Source organism: Apodemus sylvaticus, chromosome 2 (assembly GCF_947179515.1).
Source record: "Apodemus sylvaticus chromosome 2, mApoSyl1.1, whole genome shotgun sequence".
In the NCBI taxonomy this organism is placed as follows: domain Eukaryota; kingdom Metazoa; phylum Chordata; class Mammalia; order Rodentia; family Muridae; genus Apodemus; species Apodemus sylvaticus.
The window spans coordinates 62,691,994-62,711,077 of NC_067473.1; the positions used below are offsets into that span (position 1 = coordinate 62,691,994).

Consider the following 19,084-nt stretch of genomic DNA (forward strand, 5'->3'; position numbering starts at 1 on the left):
AAATCCTGAGTGATTGTAACTTCTTTCAATTTACGTTTTGGTAAAATAAAATAAGTGATTTTACCATTTATAATATAAAACTATTGTAAACCCATAAAACATTTCACCTCTGTATGGCAGGGTCATTTTTTTTGAACCAATGCTAGGTATAGATCTCATTTTTCAATATGCATTGGAAGTGCCATAGCTAGATGGTTCTGTTTCTAGGCTATGGCTTTACCAGTTTGAATTCACTAGCTCGGCAGAGTTGCACACAAAGCTGCATTTGGAGTAAGTAGTCTGAAAAATCCTTCTGACCTGGAGTTGTCCCGGGAGACTGCACTTGTGGAAAGCACACGTAGTGTGTACAGTAGAGCTCAGGGTGCACCAAGGGATAAAGAGTTCTGACAGCCTGGTCGGGTTACCCTGTGCTACAATCTATTGTAGCACAGTGTTTCCACCAGCCACATTAATGTGAATCTATAGTCATGTAACTCTGAAACTGACCGTAATGGTTTGATTAGCTTTATGTATGTTTCTCAGTGAAGCATACATGTACAAAGAATCCTATGTGTCTTGTTAGTGCTTTGATATTAAGTTCACTTGTTGACTTTTGTGTGTCAACTTTCATCTTTGGCAGTATGTGGGCTGCCTTGGAAGGACCTTCTAGCAGTACAAGTCAGAGAACTGAATACCAAGTACTTGTCTATTTGTTGTTGTTGTTTGTTTTTAAGACAGTTTCTCTGTGTAGCCCCAGCTGGCCTGCAACTTACTCTGTAGACCAGGCCAGCCTCAAATTCAGAGATCCACCTCCACCTGCCTCTGCCTCCTGAGTGCTGGGATTAAAGGTGTGGGCCACCACTGCCTGACTGTCTCATTACTTTTTAAAATTAGCTTACAGACTAGCAGACTTCTCTAAGGCATTTTGTTGACAGTGGTAACTGACCCCCCACCCTTCCTCCTCTAGCCTTGCTCTGACTCCCTCCAAACATTCCCACCCCACACTATTTCCCCTTGCATTTTCATATTAAAACATTAAAAAAATTATGTCTAGTTCGTGTCTGCCTGCAGGTATGTCCAATGCAGGTGCCCGCAGGGGCTGGAAGAGCTGGGCGCCCTAGACCTGGAGCACATAAAGTCGTGAGCTGCCTTATGAGCTGAGCTCCTCCTGGAGCAGCAAGTGCTTACATACAGCGAATTACAAGTCAAAGCACAGGACCGGTTAAAGATGGAGACAAAGATAACCAAAAGAGAACAAACAAACAAACAAAACGCAGAGGGGAGGGGAGGGTTTATTTGGCCTGTAATTCCAGGTTGCCATTCGTACTGAAGCAAGGCAGGTACTTGAAGCCTGGCCTGCTTGCAGTTCTGTACACTATTACCTCTGTATGAGGAACTCACTTGACAACCAAAGAAGCCTGTGTTTTGGTTTGGTTTCTTTGAGACAAGATGTCTGTTTAAGCAGGCCTTGAATTCACTATGTAGACCAGGCAGGTCTTGTACTCATAAGATTCATCTGCTCCTGCCTCCTGAGTGCTTGGATTAAGAGTGTGCACCGCCACATGCAGCTAAGGACTTAGACCAGCTCCCTCAGGTTTTTTTTTTTTTTTTTTTTTTTGGTTTTGGTTTTGATTTTGGTTTTGGTTTTGGTTTTTTGGGTTTTTGTTTGTTTGTTTGTTTGTTTTTGGTTTTTTGGATTTGGTTTTTCGAGACAGGGTTTCTCTGTATAGCCCTGGCTGTCCTGGAACTCACTCTGTAGACCAGGCTGACCTCGAACTCAGAAATCTGCCTGCCTCTGCCTACCAGAGTGCTGGGATTATAGGCGTGTGCCACCACCACCCGGCTGTTTTGTTTTGTTTTAAAGACTTAATTATTTTATGTAAGTACACTGTCACTATCTTCAGACACAGCACAGAAGAGGGCATCAGATCCCATTACAGATGGTTGTGAACCACTATGTGGTTGCTGGGAATTGACCTCTAGAAGAGCAGTCAGTGCTCTTAACCAACTGCTGAGCCGTCTCTCCAGCCCAGTAAACCCTTTCTTCTCTCCAATAATGCACTAACAGAATAAGATGGGTGTGTGAGATTGGACACAGCAGAGCCCAGTGGTGGGAGCCTGGACTTTGAAGGCAGACACGAATTTAAGTCCCATTACCACAGGGAGTTGCTGTGGGCTCTTAGAATCATTGCTTGACCTCTGACCTTTGGTTATTTGGCTTTAAATGTTTTATATAGTTTTTGGGCATTATCCAGAGTTATTAGATAATTTACATATTTCTGGAGTAAGGTGCTAGCAAACACAGAAAAACAAATCCAGAATGTGCGGGAGAAAAATGGAGTTGTTTGCCAACTAACACGTGACTGCGTGACTGCGCCGACTCCTGTCGGTGCTGGCATAATTGAGTTGCAGATTGTTTGTCCAGCCTCGATGAGCATTCTGCTTGTTTATCAGCAACTCATACCTTTACAAAACCAAACCAAAACAAACCAAAATGCCCCAAAGCCTTCATTAATAAAATCTTTTTTGTATTTTTTCATGAAATTGTAATGTGAAGTTCAAACGCCATGTTGGGGAGCAGGAAGACGACACTAACTTATGGATCGGATACTGTGCTTTCCACCTGGGCGACTACAAGAGAGCTTTGGAGGTGAGTGGGGAAACCCAACCCGGGTTTACAAGGCCACGACATGGTATATACTCATGGTAGCAGCCAAACAATATAAAAAGAAAGAAATTATCCCATTCAGGCATCCACTGACCCTTCTAAACCTACTGATTCAGAGAGGGATGGGGAGGGTAACTGAACACGTGGAATATTGCATAGAAGTCTTTTTGGAATAAGCACTCTGATACCAGCAAGGGTGGAAGAGAAGAGCTGTCACTGGTGGACTGAAGCCAGGACAGCTCCTGAAGGGTTTCAGCCCCATGTCCAGTTTGTATTCTCATTTCACAGTCTAAAACCATGAAGTGCTACAGGCAAGCCAGAAGCTGCAATGACAGTCAGTGGCAGGCAACAAGTTGTTAAGGGCAACAACTGGTGATTTCAGCTGTGCAAGAAAGTTATGCTGGCACATAGGTAGTCCAAGCAGTGAGTTACATAAATCACTAAACCAGTCAATATATCAGTGTCTAATAATTGGTCTTTTCTACCTTATTCTGCTTCAGTATGAAAGTGGAGGAGGAAATATGTGTGGGTGGGAATGTTTGGGGGTGAGGAGTCAGAAGATGGCTAAAGGAAGACAGGTGGGGAGGGTCAGTTAAGCCTATCCATGAAAATGCTCTAGGAAGTGTGCTAGTTTGTAAGATAATTTTAAAAAATAATGGGACAGCCAGGTAGTGGTAGTGCACACGTTTAACCCTAGCACATGGGAGGCAGAGGCAGGCAGATCTCTGAATCTGAGGCCAGCCTGGTCTACAGAGTGACCTCACTCTGAGGTCAGGATACTGAGTTCCAGGACAGTTAGTTCTACAAAGAGAGACTCTGCCAAAAAGTCAGAAAGAAAGAAAGAAAGAAAGGAAGGAAGGAAGGAAGGAAGGAAGGAAGGAAGGAAGGAAGGAAGGAAGGAAAGAAAGGCAAATATTTGTAGAGAAGTTTTCTGCTCAACTTCTCACTTTGCAATATAATATATAAAGTAAAATACTTTCGTAAAACCCACAAATGATGACCAGGTATAGGACTCTGATATACTGTTTGAGTATTTAATACATTTGATAGTATCATTTATGTATAATGTAAGTTAGTATTATAAAATGATTTTAAAGACAATCCACACATAACTTTATGAAAAGGAGAAAGACTGTGTACGGTCTGGCATATGAGTCTGTAGCTTCCTTGCCCTTCCTTTCTAGTGTATGCTAATGAGACTCTGTAACCTGTTAACACTCGCCTGAGACTGGACTCAGGGTCTGGCACATGTCAGCTGTACGTTCTACCATTGAGCTATCCCTCTGTGTTTCACAGACATTTAAAAATGATTTTTATATTTATTTATTGATTGATTGATTTGAGGTGTATGGGGATGAGTGTTTTGCCTGAATGTGTGTATGTCAACCAGGTTCATACCTGTTACCTGTGGAGACCAAGAGGACATTGGGTCTTTTGGAACTGGAGTTACAGATGATTGTAAGCGGTCATGTGGGTGCTGAGAATCGAACCTGGATCCTCCACGAGAGCAGACAGTGTTCTTAGCCATCTCTCCAGAAGCCCCATCTGTATGTCTTTTCGAGTTAACAAAATGTATTTCAGTTGTTTTAATTTCTGAAGGTTTCTAAGACATTTTAAAAATGAGAAAAATACAAAGTGTAAATATTATGTACAAGAAACAAAGTGTAAATTCAGTGTACCAGGCCTGTCTGGGTAGAGTCACTCATGAGTGTAGCCTCTTCTGGTAGATAATGGCTGAGGGGATGTAGGACCCCAGAGTGTGAGCTGCCCTATGAGAGAGACCTCTCATCATAGAGCATGGATGCCGGCTTTGCAGTCAAGCATGGCCATCAGTACATGTCTGTTGCAGGAATACGAAAATGCAACGAAAGAGGAGAACTGCAACCCCGAGGTGTGGGTGAACCTGGCCTGCACCTACTTTTTTCTCGGGATGTATAAACAAGCAGAAGCTGCTGGGTTTAAAGGTAAAATGGGCTTTTTATATATCATTGTTGGCCTAATGGTTTGTCCATTGTTGTAATTCCTACTCCCTCTTAGGATTAGTCTTTGCTTTGTACCTATTTTTATCTTTGCTTTTAAAGTGTGTGTCTTTATAAATACTTCAATTTACAGTTGAAACTTTATTTTTAAATCCAGTCTTACAGTCTTTGTATTTTTTTTTTCTGGGTGCTGGAGGCTTAGTCCAAGGCTGAATGCTTGTTGGATAAGTACTCTACTACAGAACTAAGCCTCAGACATGAGAGCTGAAAAGTAACTTCAATAGATAGGAAAGTTAGTCCCTTGCTGGGATAAGATGGGGCAAGGCGGCTTTCAGAGGTGCCACGGGCGGCCTTCAGGTGAGCAGTGTTAGAACGTTTGCTCAAGCTGCTCTGCTCCGGGGCCTGTTGCTCGCAGTGAGAAGCCCGTAACCAGCCGCAGGGTCCCCACCCGAGGAGTCTGCCGGACTCCCCATCTTTTAAGCTTGTCAGAGTCACCAAAGAAGAATTGTTAGCAAACTTGTAAGTAAAGAAAGGACATGGAAAAAAGATGAAAGAGAATTAGAATGTAAATCAGATGAAACTTAAGGAAATGTACAGAAATTGGGTAAGGAAATGTTGATTAAGACATTGTAAGGAAGCTGGATGTGGTGGCACATGCCTTTAGTCTTAGCACTCTGCAACCAGAGGCAGGTGGGCCAGCCTGGTCTACAGAGTGAGTCCCAGGACAGTCAGGGCTACACAGAGAGACCTTGTTCCCACCACCACCAAAAGAAATTGTTAGGGAAAATGATTTTCAGGATAAAATTTATATTTATTACTTTCAAGGAAAATGGGGAACTTAAAACCACACTTAATTTGTACCCCACTTTTTTCATATACACTAGTGTAATCTTTCCAAATGTAATCAATCACCAGGTCCCTTAGGGCGCTGTCTCTTGTTTCTTTCTTTTCTTTTTCTTTCTTTCTTTCTTTCTTTCTTTTCTTTCTTTCTTTCTTTCTTTCTTTCTTTCTTTCTTTCTTTCTTTCTTTCTTTCTTTCTTTCTTTCTTTCTTTCTTTGGTTTTTTCGAGACAGGGTTTCTCTGTGTAGCCCTGGCTGTCCTGGAACTCACTCTGTAGACCAGGCTGACCTCAAATTCAGAAATCCGTCTTCCTCTGCCTCCCAGAGTGCTGAGATTACAGGCGTGCGCCACCACTGCCCGGCATCTCTCTCTTGTTTCTAAAAGTGTGCACTGACAGTTGATAGGCACATGAAGGACGCTCACAGTAGCCACCTTCATTTCCTTACATACATTTTTCATTTCTTTATGCTTTGAAGTATGATATTGTTCTGTAAAAGAGAGATAGACTCGGTTGTCCAGAATTAGAAATTTGACAAGACTACAAACAAGACTGGAACTTGAAGGGTTTAGCCTTTTTCTCCGATGCCTCATTGCTGCAGTAGAAGCTCCCAGGGATACAGTGGGAGCTTCCGGAGTATAATTCGGAGAGATGGGGAGTTCAGGAGGGATTGAGAAAGATCCCTGGGGTGAGATTATAATATGTGAGAGTATAATTCCGGAGATGGGGAGTTCAGGAGGGATTGAGAAAGATCCCTGGGGTGAACAGCAAAATGTGGTTGATAAACCCTTACGATGTCTGGATCAGCTCAGCATATGCACAGCACAGAGGCAGAGCACACTTTGCATGAGGACTGCTGTACTGTGGGACATCATAGCACTACCAGGGCAGTAGTCGGAGTGGAGAGCAGGACCTGAGAACAGCTCCCTCTCCCTCATCTGCAGCTCCTGCAGGTGGCGACCAGACTGTTTATTCTAGTAGACACACACAGCTAGGTCAGGATTGGGGCAGTCCACCTGAGACACGTCTTATTCCGTTCAGGGACTAAGTTTCTTAGACTATTGAATTTTTTTTCTCCAAGATTTTTTATTTTATGTGAGTGCTTTGCCTGCATGCTCCCTCGGAGGCCAGAAGAGGGCGCCAGATCGCCTGGAACTGGAGTTACAAACAGTTGTAAATGTGTGAGTGAACTTGGAACTGAATCTGGGTCCTCGGCAAGAACAGCAAGTGCTCTTAACCACCAAGTCATCTCTCCAGCCTAATTTCAGTGCATATTGATAGTTGTTATTTTAAAAACCCTTGCTTCTCAAACAACATGTGTTTTTTTTTTCCCCAGCTCCAAAAAGCCGGCTCCAAAACCGCCTGCTGTTCCATCTGGCTCACAAGGTAATGATGTTCTCTTTCCACATTTCTTGCTTTAAAAACATTTTTCTCTCTTCCCTTTGCCAGTAGCAGTGGAAATACTTAACTGGAAATTTCTGTTAATGTTGCTAAATTGTTTTACAGAAAGCTAATTAAGTCACAAACAAGTATCATATAAAAATATATTTGTTGCATTTGGAATTTTCACAACATAATTGTTGTTATCTCACAGTGTTCAGAATGAAGCCCAGAGCCTTGTGCACGTTACGCATGCACTCTGCCACTGAGCTGTACCCAGAGCTCTTGGCTTCTGAGACATGATCTTGCTATGTTGTACAGGCTGGCCTAAATCTTGCTGCATAGCTCAGGCTGACCATAAACCCATGAGCTTCCTGCCATAGCCTCCCAACTGCGGGGTTACAGGCCACGCCGCCACATGCAGGCCTGTAATTGCCCTCTGGCTGTTCTGTTTCTTTATTTGTCCCAGATGATCAAAATTCCATCTTTTTTTTTCTTGTATCCTTTTTGTATCGATTTTTAAAAATTTCACGTTTGCCCTTTGTTAGCCTAGTGTTATACATACTTTTAATAGTACTTTAGAGGTCACTATAGCTTATGTTCTTTACGAATTGAAGGTGTTTTAGTTGTGAGGGTTTCTTTTTTGTTTTGTTGTTGTTCATTCCTTGTAGGACTTCAATAATATGTACCTTCACAAACTGTTTCCTTGTGTCACAGGTAAACACTTGTATTTTTCTCTATTTTTTGAGGAGATCTCTTACTGATTGCTTTGCAGCCATGTCTAGTCACGTATTAAATCCATCCTGTGCTTAGTTCTTCATTTCAGTTGGGGTCTTTTCCAGAATTTATATTTTAATTTTAACATTTTAAAATTTTTACTAAAATTTCTTAATTGCAGTGCATATTGATGGATGCTATTTTAAAACCTAGGTCTAAGAATTCTCAGAGGTTTTTTTTTTTTTTTTTTCCTAACAGCTGATTTTTGGTCTAATGCTCCTATTTCTTGTATGCCTGATCATATCACGTTGAATTCTGGCTACTATAGATGAAAATAATATGAAGATAATTTGAGGTTCTAGATAGTTTGCCAACTTGCACAGAGGATTTACTTTTGTGTCTGGCAGGCATATGAGACAGGAACCAGTGGTCTGGCCGCTGCCAGCAGTATCAGCCATTTAAAGCTGGTCCCAGCTGTTCTGAGAGCAGGTGAATTTCCACTTTGCTCCCCTTGCTAGGACCCTCCAGGACTCCTCACTGACAGCCTCTAATGTCTGTCGATAAAGCCCATATGGCTCCCACAAACTGTTCTTAGTGTTTGGCAATTCAGTCACCCATTAAGAACTAGCCAGAGTCCTTAGCAGATGAGTGCTGCTGGCCTTACCTCGGTCAGTGCCTTACATCCGTCCTTCCCATTTCTTTGGGAATCTTAGTGTCACGGATCTTCAAAGTTTGTAACTTTAATGCCTCCATATAGATTTCTAATAGGTTTCAAACATTTACTTGTTCTTAGCAAAAGGACTATGTTCCCTGCAAATCTACTATTATTAGAAATGGAAGTCTTTGATTTGATTTCAAGAAATACTTTGTGTTTTCTTATTGTTACAAAAATAAGATATTTTCATTATATTCTTTTAGAAAAAGTTTTTTTTTAGCATTTATTTATTATATACAGTGTTCTGCCTGCATATATGTGCATGCCAGAGAGGGAGCCAAGTCTCGTTACAGATGATTGTGAGCCACCGTGTTGTTGGGAATTGAACTCAGGACCTCTGGAAGAGTAGTCAGTGCTCTCAACTTCTGAGCCATCTCTCTAGTCCCTAGAAATATTTTTTTTAAAAAGATATACATACACACAATAATCAACATTTCCTGTTCTCTTCTAGACCTTTTTCTATTATTATTTATTATTATTACTATTACTATTTAATTCTATGTGTATGGGTGTTTTGCCTGCATGTATGCCTATGTACCATCTAGTACCCAAGGAGGCCAGAAGAGGGTGTTAGATCCTCTGGGGCTAGAGTTACAAAGGGTGGTGGCCACTATGTAGGATCACACTATTTATATATGTATTGTTTTATGTCCAGATTTTCTGTTCAAAAATATATTATCTTTTTTTATGTCACAAGTAGTCTACAGAAGAGGTAAATGATAGTTCTTGGGCTGTGAAATCTTTCTAAAATAGTTTCCCAATTGTCTTAAAAAAAATAGGGTGTGTCATACACACATTTGATCTCTAGATTCTCTTGGGAACTGAATGTTTCTCATGTAACATGTTGACTGATGCTGAGAGGTCCTCCTCAGTGGTTTTAGCTGGGCGCTGTGCAGAATGTTAGCCTGGACCTCATTCACTGTCATTACATTTCTAATAGACAGACGGGCCACAGTTCACCCACCATTTCCCTTTGTTGCTCATTTGGATGTTTTCCAATTTTCAGACCTAAAGAAAGATTAACTTGCCGTGTGGTGATGGCATACACCTTTAATCTCAGCAACCAGGAGGTAGAGGCAGGTGGGCCTCCTACAGAGCAAGTTCAGGAACATCCAGGGCTACACAGAGAAGCCCTGTCTCAGAAAGAAAGGAAGGAAGGAAGGGAGAGGGAGGGAGGGAAGGAGGAAAGGAGGGAGGGAGGGAGAGAGGAAGGAAGGAAGGAAACTTTATTTTCCTATGTTCCGAATTAAACAAAGTCCAGTCTAAAAAAGAGAAAGTGAGGGCCAATCACAAGCTCTGTAGGCAGGCCAGGCTTTGTCACTTAGGACTTGCAACCACCTGTTTGCCTTTCACGTTCAGATGTAAGGACTCCGCCCGCCTCAGCAGCACAGGCCTGCCACCCTGGAATGGAGAGCAGGCCTGCCACAAGCTTGAGGTAGTATGGTCTACAGAGGGAGTTCTAGGCCAGCTGGGGTTCAAGAGAACAACGAGGACATATTTGGTGATGGATGGAGCTTTTGTCTGGATGCAGGAGGCCCAGACGTCTTTGTTCTCCTGTATCACAAAAACTTGGGTACAAATGCGCACACACATTCACAAATACACACATATTTGTAGTGTACCATTGATCAAACTGTAGGTCAGCTTCAGGATTTATTTATTTATTTTGGAAACATCCTTTTTCCTTTTTGAGGCAACACTGGATCTATTGATTGCAGAGACAAAGGTGGAGAGAGAGAGAGAGAGAGAGAGAGAGAGAGAGAGAGAGAGAGAGAGAGAGAGATATGAGAGAGAGAGAGAGAGAGATGAGAGACAGACAAAGACAGAGACAGATGAGAGAGAGCTCCAACACAAGCACAAAGTCCACACCCTGTAAGACAAGTGTGGCTTCTCCAGGGAGACAGTGTCTTTATAGTGTGGCTACATGGTTAAAGTTTGATAAGAAGAGCTGTGGGTTTAGAGGGTCATTATTCAGGGAGATTCTGGGAGGTATCACTAAATGGTAGATCAAACCACATAGACAATATATTATGCAACATATTATTACACTCAACCCTAAAATTGGTGCTCAAAACAGCAGGGCCTTCTTCCACAAAGAGGTGCCTGAGGACTGTGATTTAAAGTAAACTTTCACATCTTATTGACTATAGAAATCTTGGAGAAATGAACACACTTTGTCTGGGTATAAGCATACATCATCTTACTTTATTAAGATTCTCCCTTGTATTATCAGTATACAAAGACAATCGAGTTTGTATTACTACCCCATGGACTGTACTGAGGACACACTGGTAGTTACATGCTGATGCTCTGGCAAAACAAAAGAGAACAGTTTAGAGAAAAAAAATCCAGTGATGGAATAAATCAAAAGGAAAATGGTATGAAGTTATAATTAATAACTTATAGCATTTCAACAATGTCTAAAAGACAAACAAGGAAGCAAGCTAAAAATAAGGTAAGGATATGACAGAGTCTTATGTGTTTTCCCAAGTTAGTCAGGAAATTTGTTAATAAATTGTGCTTATACTTGAGTCTAGAATAAAGGTATTAAAACTATTTGTCTGTATGTGCTGTTCGGTGGTTTGAATAAGAATGTCCTCCACAGGCTCATATATTTGAATGCTTGGTCATCAGGGAGTGATGATATGTGAGAGGGATTACGAGGTGTTGGAGTACGCATGGCCTTTTTGGAGGAAGTGGGGAGTGGGCTTTGAGGTTCAAAGGCCCATGCGAAGCCCAGACTTTCTCTGCCCGGATGGACTGTTACAGCTCTCAGCTGCTTCTCCAGCATCTGCCCGCATGCCACTATTCTCTGTGCCATGCTTAGAATGGAGCACGACTCTGAAACTGTAAGCAGGCCCCCAGTTAAATGCTTTCTTTGACAAGAGCTGTCCTTGGCTTTTGTGTGTCATCATAGCAATAGAACAACGACTAAGACGAATTGTTAATATTTTTAAGTGTCTTATCTTAGTTATTACTCTAGCCTAGGACCTTTACAAGAGGACAGTTATTGTTTTATTGTGTTTTCTTTGTTGTTTTGTATGTAGGATAATCTGCAGGATGAGGTTAACAATTATTTCTTTGGTTTTTGAGTATTCCTATTAACACTGGTTACTACCCAAATTTGTCTATAAAGGGGCTCTGGGTTATTGATTAAGGCAGAAAACAAAGCCCTCATATTGAAATGAAAATCATGATGTTTGTTCATATATCACATTAAGAGTTAGCCCAGTCGGGCAGTGGTGGCACACGCCTGTAATCCCAGCACTCTGGGAGGCAGAGGCAGGCGAATTTCTGAGTTCGAGGCCAGCCTGGTCTACAGAGAGAGTTCCAGGACAGCCAGGGGTATACAGAGAAACCCTGTTTCGAGAAAACCAAATCCAAACCCCCACAAAAGAAAAAAGAAAAAGAAAAGTTATTCCAGGTGTTTAGATGCTTCTTTAAAATGGTTCAAGTGGTGCTTTTATCTGGCAATCTTAGATAGCATCTTTTTTGTTGTTTTTGTTTTTGTTTTGTTTTGTTTTCCCCTGAGACAGGGTTTCTTTGTATAGCCCTGGCTGTCTTGGAACTCACTTTGTAGACCAGGCTGGCCTTGAACACAGAGGTCCCCGGCTTCTGCCTTCCAAGTGCTGGAATTAAACCACCTCCTGGCTAAAGGGAACTCATAAAAAAATAAATAAATAAAAAATTTAAAAAAAAAGCATGTTTTAGGTTGCTTGTTTGAAGTTTCAGAAAGTTAATCTATGATCATCATGGCAGGAAGCAGGCAGGCATGGTACTTGAACCATAGCTGAGAGTTTTATGTCTTGGTCAGTGGCAGCAGGCAGAGAGAGAGAAAAACTGGGCCTGGCTTCGGAGTGTGAAACCTCTGAATTCACCTCCAGGGACACAGCTATTCCAAGGTTGCAGCTGCTCCAATAAGGTCACACCTCCTAATCTTTCTCAAACTGGGGACTAAGCACACCTAGTGAGAACAGTTCTCTTTTAGTCTTTGGGTTTTAAATCAGGTTCTTTAACAGAAATATTTAAGGAGTCTGGAAAGATGATAGAGCTGTTAAGAGCACTGTTGCAGAGGACCCGAGTTTGGTTTCCAGCACCCACATGATAGCTCACAACAGTCTGTAACTCTAGTTCTAGAGGACTCAATGCCTTCTTTTGTCCTCCATGGGCATTAAATGCATCTGCGTATATGCTGGGAAACACCTACACACATAAAAGTAATGTAAATAAATCCTTTTTAAAAATAAAAGGGCTGAAGCACCAGGAAGGAGTGGATAGTCTGTGCAGTTATGAGTTACATACACAAATATATAGTCCATGAGTTACACACACAAACTGTCAGTCTGATTGCATGTAAACAAAGGCGGTTGCTATTTATAGCTATCTTCTAATAAAACACGCATGAAGGTTGCATTCTGACAGTCAAAAGCAACAGCCACAGATAATAACTGAAGAGAAGATGAAAAATCTGAGGTTAGAACATTTAAAATTGTGTTTATGAAGTTACATGATGACAAATACATTTTGATTACATGCTATTTACTGAAGAAAAAGCAATACAAAAGAATGGGAAAGAACTGTCAAGGAGTGAGGGCAAAGAAATAGGAAGAAAGGAAGGAAGGAATAAAGAAAAAAGGAAAGAGAAAAGAAAACATAAGGAGAAGAATGAATAGGATGGAGATACAAGTAATAACTCGTAGTTGTAATGTGCAGCCTTTCTGTTACCAAGGCTCTGACTCCAGAGATGATGTCATTTTTCTCTACAGCAGGACCAAAAAGATAAGGAGCTAAGAGATGGAGCAAACAGGGATACAGTGGCCAGAGAGGCGTGCAGGCCTCCATTGCCTGTGATTCTCTCTCACATGAATGTGAATCTCTGCCTGTCTTTTCTCACAATCGTAGTTTAATGATGAGAAGAAATTAATGAACTTTCATCAGAATCTTCAGGATATCAAGGAAGACCAGCTTAGTTTGGCCTCAATCCACTACATGCGATCCCATTACCAAGAAGCTATTGATATATACAAGCGGATACTGCTGGACAACAGGTCTGTGCTCTTTCTTGACCACTTGAAATCTCTGCCATTTTATTAGTTTTCTTTGTTCTCAGTTTGGCTTAGAACCTGGTGTCCTTTGGACCTAGTACCAGCATGTATTCAATCTGTCTCACTGATGATCTGATGAGGCTAAGAACGCTTTGTATATTGTTTACAGCGGACTTTCTCTACCCTTCTTCTTTGTTGTTTTTGCTCTTGTTTTCTTATTTTATGTATAGGTGTTCTCCTGCATGCATGTGCAGCAAATGTGTGCCTGGTTTCTGTGGAGGCCAAAAGAAGGCATCACTTTCCTTAGAACTGGAGTTGCATATAGTTGTGAGCTGCCATGTGGGTATTACGAATTGAACCTGGGTTCTCTGGAGAGGAGCCACCTCTCCAGCCCCTCTGTGTAACCACTGAGCCACCCCTCCAGCTCCTTTGTGTTTGAGACAGGTTCTTACACTGTGTCTGTCCTGGACCTCTTATGTAGATCATGTCGACCTTGAATTTACAGAGCTTCTCCCGCCCCTGCCTCCAGAGTACTGAGATTAAAGGAGTGCCATCATGATTGGCCTCTCCTCTACCTTTTCATGAGCATCCCTCCTTTGTAAGGAGCCTTTAAATGACTCCAATTTCCCGTAAAATTTATATACTGACCTGTTTACTGATCACTGTGTGTGTGTGTGTGTGTATTTAAATTTTTGACAAGTTATGGCCTTAGAGGAGGGGGGACAACTGGTTAGAATGAAATATTAGGATTCATATGTATGAGAATACCATAAAACCTGTTACTTTGTATGCTACCTTTTTTTGTTGTTCTTTAAAATATTTTTACAGTCCAGACTTTATCCCCCTCCCAGTCTACCCTCTGACTGTTCCACATCCCACACCTCCTCCCTCCACACTGCCCCCCATTTCCAAGAGGATGTTCCCGCTTCCGCCCTCCCACCCTACCAGACTTTCCCACTCCCTGGGGCCCCAAGTCTCGTGAGAGTTATGTGCATCTTCTCTGATTGAGTTCAGACCCGGCAATCCTCTGCTGTATATGTTGCAGGGGCCTCATGTCATAGGTAGCAGGTGTATGCTGCCTGGTTGGTGGCTCAGTGTCTGAGAGATCTTGGGGGTTCAGGTTAGTTGAAACTGCTGGTCTTCCTATGGGGTTACTCTCCTCCTCAGCTTCATCCAACATTTCCCTAATTCAACCACAGGGGTCAGCAGCTTCTGTCCATTGATTAGGTGCAAATATCTGCATCTGACTCTTTCAGCTGCTTGTTGGGTGTTTTGGAGGGCGGTCATAATAGGTCCCCTTTTGTGAACTCTCCATAGCCTCAGTAATAGTGTCAGGCCTTGGTGCCTCCCCTGAGCTGGATCCCACTTTGGGCTTGTCACTGGACCTTTTTTTCCTCAGGCTCCTCTCCAGTTCCATCCCTGCAGTTCTTTCAGTCAAGAACAATTCTGAGTCAGAGTTTTTGGCTGTGGGATGGCAACCCCATCCCTCCACTTGATGCTATCTTTAAAAATTAATGCTAATTTATAAAATATCAACAAAAGAATGTATTATTTAAGCCTGGTCATGCAGCACACTACTCCAATCTCACTTCTTAGGAGGCAGAAGATGCTCTCTTATGGCCTTCATGGCACAAGGCATACATGTGGGTACAAACATATGTTATTAAATGAAAATCCCAGTTCCAAATGTGGGTTACATCCCTGCGAATTGTTAACCAGGAAAGCCCTAAAGACACCTGAACAAACCAGGCTTTTGCCATTGCTTTTGGTTATCTACTAGGATTAGATGTTGCAATATTGAAGAGTCCACATATTTTTGTTGCAAGATACAGAGAAATCTAGCTGGAATTGAGCTAGAAGCTTCCTCTTCTGGTGTCTTAGCTACTGTTCTATTGCTCTGAAGAGACACCATGACCAAGGCAACTTATAAAAGCATTTAATTTGATGCTTAATTACAGTTTCAGGGGTTAGTTATAGTTACAGGGTGATTCTATGGCCACTGTATCGTGGGGAGCATGGGGAGGGGTAGCTGAGAGCTTACATTTTATGACAATATGTGTATGTATGTGTGCATGTGTGTGTGTGTGTGTGTGAGAGAGAGAGAGAGAGAGAGAGAGAGAGAGAGAGAGAAAGAGAAGAAGAAGAAGAAGAAGAAGAAGAAGAAGAAGAAGAAGAAGAAGAAGAAGAAGAAGAAGAAGAAGAAGAAGAAGAAGAAAAAGAAGAAGAACAGGAGGAGGAGGAGGAGCCGGGCGGTGGTGGTGCACGCCTGTAATCCCAGCACTCTGGGAGGCAGAGGCAGGCGGATTTCTGAGTTTGAGGCCAGCCTAGTCTACAGAGTGAGTTCCAGGACAGCCAGGGCTATACAGAGAAACCCTGTCTCAAAAAAAAAAAAAGAAGAAGGAGGAGGAGGAGGAGGAGGAGGAGAAGGAGGAGGAGGAGGAGGAGGGAGGGGAGGGAAGGGGAAGGGAGGGGAGGAGAGGAGAGGAGAGGGGAGGGGAGGGAGGGAAGGGGAGGGGAGGGGAGAAGAGAAGAGAAGAGAGGAGAGGAGAGAAGAGAAGAGAAGAGAAGAGAAGAGAAGAGAAGAGAAGAGAAGAGAAGAGAAGAGAAGAGAGAATGCACTAATTGGGAATGAGATTGGACTTTTTGAAACCTCAAAACCCTTCTCCCAGTGACATACCTTCTCTAACAAGACCATACCTCCTAATCCTTCCCAAACAGTTCCACCAGTCATGGGCCAAGAATTCAAATATATATGAGCATATTTGATCCATTCTCAGTCAACCCAAGGCACCTGACTAGTTTACACAGTGCTGGAAGGTTCTATGCCAGTTGATGGAAGAAAATTGTCAACATTCTTTCTCGACTGTATGCTGTGTGCTATACCACCAACATACTAGGCAAGATTGCCTACAAGTGCAATAGTGGTATAAATGTTATGGGGGCAGCTGGGCAGTGGTGGCACATGCCTGTAATCCTAGCACTTTGGGAGGCAGAGACAGGAGGATTTCTGAGTTCAAGGCCAGCCTGGTCTACAGAGTGAGTTCCAGGACAGCCAGGTCTATACAGAGAAACTCTGTCTTGAAAAAACCAAATCAAAACAAAAAAAAACCCCAAATGTTATGGGGGCAACCAACTGCCTTCTGATTGGGTCTGAGGACTTCCTCAGGGAGAATTCATTTCTGGTACTGTAAAACTGTTTAAAATCCCATGACTATAAAAGTCATTTTCCCTCCCAGAGAAGCTCCTGCTGTTGCTTTTGTACAGGGACATTATGCGCCTCTCAAATTGCCTGTTAAATGTTTGTGTTTCTACACATAGATTAGTGATGTTGCCAGCTATGGCCAGAAAAACTTTTTGCAGTGGGTGGCATTAACTGTAAACACTCATAACAAGTTAAAGAGGTTCCCTAAGTGAAATACCTATGTCACCCCCTCTAAGCTCAGGGAACATTAGGGAAGAGAGTAGAAAAGAAAGTGAGAGGGAAGTTTGGTGTGTTGACGAATGCTGCCCTCTGGGTATCTTGAATTCCCTTGAATGCTAGGATTCTCTGCACAAAATTGGGCCACTCATCATTCCAGTATGGAGGAGGGGATGCTCACAGACCTCTGCCCTTCCTTGAGGCCCTTCCAGAGGATTTATGGCTGCTGGGGAGGAGGGCCTGTGAGCTTCACCTAGGGAAAGAGAAGCAGTCAGTAATGGCTGTAGGAAGAGAGGGGCATTTCTGTTAGTGGTTATATGTCCACTGGAAAGTTGCCAGTGTTCCTACAAATGATCCCTCATTCTTGCCTTTATAAGTAACCCTGATTAAACTCAATGACACCCTCTCTCTCTCTCTCTCTCTCTCTCTCTCTCTCTCTCTCTCTCTCTCACACACACACACACACACACACACACACACACAGAGAGAGAGAGAGAGAGAGAGAGAAGAGGAACAGAATGAATGGGAAAAAAGCATAATGCAGGGCGAATCCCATCAAAATACATCATATGTATATGTGAAAATGTCATAAACAAACCGATTATGTATGCTAATATATGCTAATAAAATCTTTCATAAAATAGAAGTATATCGAATCTAGTTTAAAGATATTCAAGTATTGAACTCAAATGGAGAAAGAAAATGTCCTAATTAGGTCTTGCTTTCTTCCTTCCAGGGCAGATTCTTGGCCTCTCCTCTTTGCCTTATTGTTCATTTAAGCTTTGCAGTTAGACATTTCTGTGCAATATACTTCAGTGTGAGTCTTTCCTCTTACAGGGAATACCTGGCCCTCAATGTGTATGTGGCCCTCTGCTACTACAAATTGGATTACTATGATGTGTCTCAAGAAGTCCTGGCTGTTTACCTGCAGCAAATTCCTGACAGTACCATCGCCCTCAACCTTAAGGCCTGCAATCATTTTCGCCTTTATAATGGCAAAGCAGCTGAGGTAGGCACGCAGATGTTAGCTCAGTTCTAACGGGAGTCATTTTATAAGCTCACGGACCTATAGCTCTGTACTAGTGCTCTTTGGATATTGCCAGTGTGAATCTGTAACCAAATAGTTCTATAAACATTTTTAGATAGGGTCTCACTATTGGCTCTGGCTATCTTCCAGCTCCTTGTGTAGACCATGCTGTTCCTGACCTCACACAGATCTGCCTGCCTCTCCCTCTGAAGTGTTGGCATTAAAGGTGTGCCACAAAATGCCTTGCCCTATATGAACTTGAAAAAAAATCTGATATCCTAAAAGGAATTTCATGTCTGAATGATCTATGTTGTGTCCAGTGTATTCTAGATAGTTTTGCCTAGATGATGTATGTTACTGTAAATATTTAAAACTAAGTGCTTTAGCTTCTTTCTCAAAAGTCTGTTTGTGGCTCAGAAACTTCCTGTCACCGTCATGTGTTCAGTAAATCAGTATTAGAACCCTGGATGTCTGTCAGCTTCTTCTCCTTCATCTCCATGTCATCATCCACCATGCCTTATTAGTTATAGCTTCGAGATAGATCTTTCTCCTCCTCTCTCCCTTCCTTTGTCTCCCTCCTTCTCAGTGTCCCTTGGATTTAGTGTTGCCATGTGTTCACATCTATTTAGTTGGTAATCTGATGAAGTTAAGAACTCCTCAGATATTGTTTAGACCATGGTTTGTCTACATTTTTGCATCACTGTATTCTTAAACACGTGTTCCTTCCATTTGTCCTGTTTGGTGTATAGTTCTAGCCAACCTGGAGCTCCAGATCCTTCTATCTCAGTCTCCTCGGTGTGTCTTGTACAGGCAGGGGCCACATGCCTGCTTAAACACCAAGTTCTCAAAGAGTAAATAATATGTGTAGTAAAACTCTACTTTTTTTTGTTTGTTTGTTTTTTGTTTTTCGGATTTTTTTTTTTGGATTTGGCTTTTTTCGAGACAGGGTTTCTCTGTGTAGCCCTGGCTGTCCTGGAACTCACTCTGTAGACCAGGCTGGCCTCGAACTCAGAAATCCACCTGCCTCTGCCTCCCAGAGTGCTGGGATTACAGGGTGTGCCACCACTGCCCGGCTGTAAAATTCTACTTTGAGACTCATAAACCTTCCAGTTCAAAAATGGCTTATGTGACTTTTTCCATACATCCATTTTCCCTTTCACTTTTGACACAACTCGTTACTTTCTTGTCATTTTTTTTTTTCAGTATGGTTTAAAATCATCTTGTTTTGGTTTGGGTTTTCAAGACAGGGTTTCTCTGTGTAGCCCTGGCTGTCCTGGAAGCTCTGTAGACCAGGCTGGCCTCAAATTCAAAGATCTAC

General features: G+C 42.3%; 1 protein-coding gene across 1 annotated transcript in view; it reads left to right on the forward strand.

Moving 5' to 3' along the window:
• The window catches only part of Ift56 (intraflagellar transport 56), a 48,288-nt gene that overhangs the window by 1,160 nt on the left and 28,044 nt on the right, over window positions 1–19,084 (forward strand). The window contains exons 3-7 of the mRNA XM_052173461.1: window positions 2,537–2,629; window positions 4,497–4,611; window positions 6,801–6,850; window positions 13,179–13,324; window positions 17,577–17,748. Of these exons, the coding sequence (XP_052029421.1) occupies window positions 2,537–2,629; window positions 4,497–4,611; window positions 6,801–6,850; window positions 13,179–13,324; window positions 17,577–17,748 (576 nt within the window). The remainder of the gene's footprint in view (window positions 1–2,536; window positions 2,630–4,496; window positions 4,612–6,800; window positions 6,851–13,178; window positions 13,325–17,576; window positions 17,749–19,084) is intronic.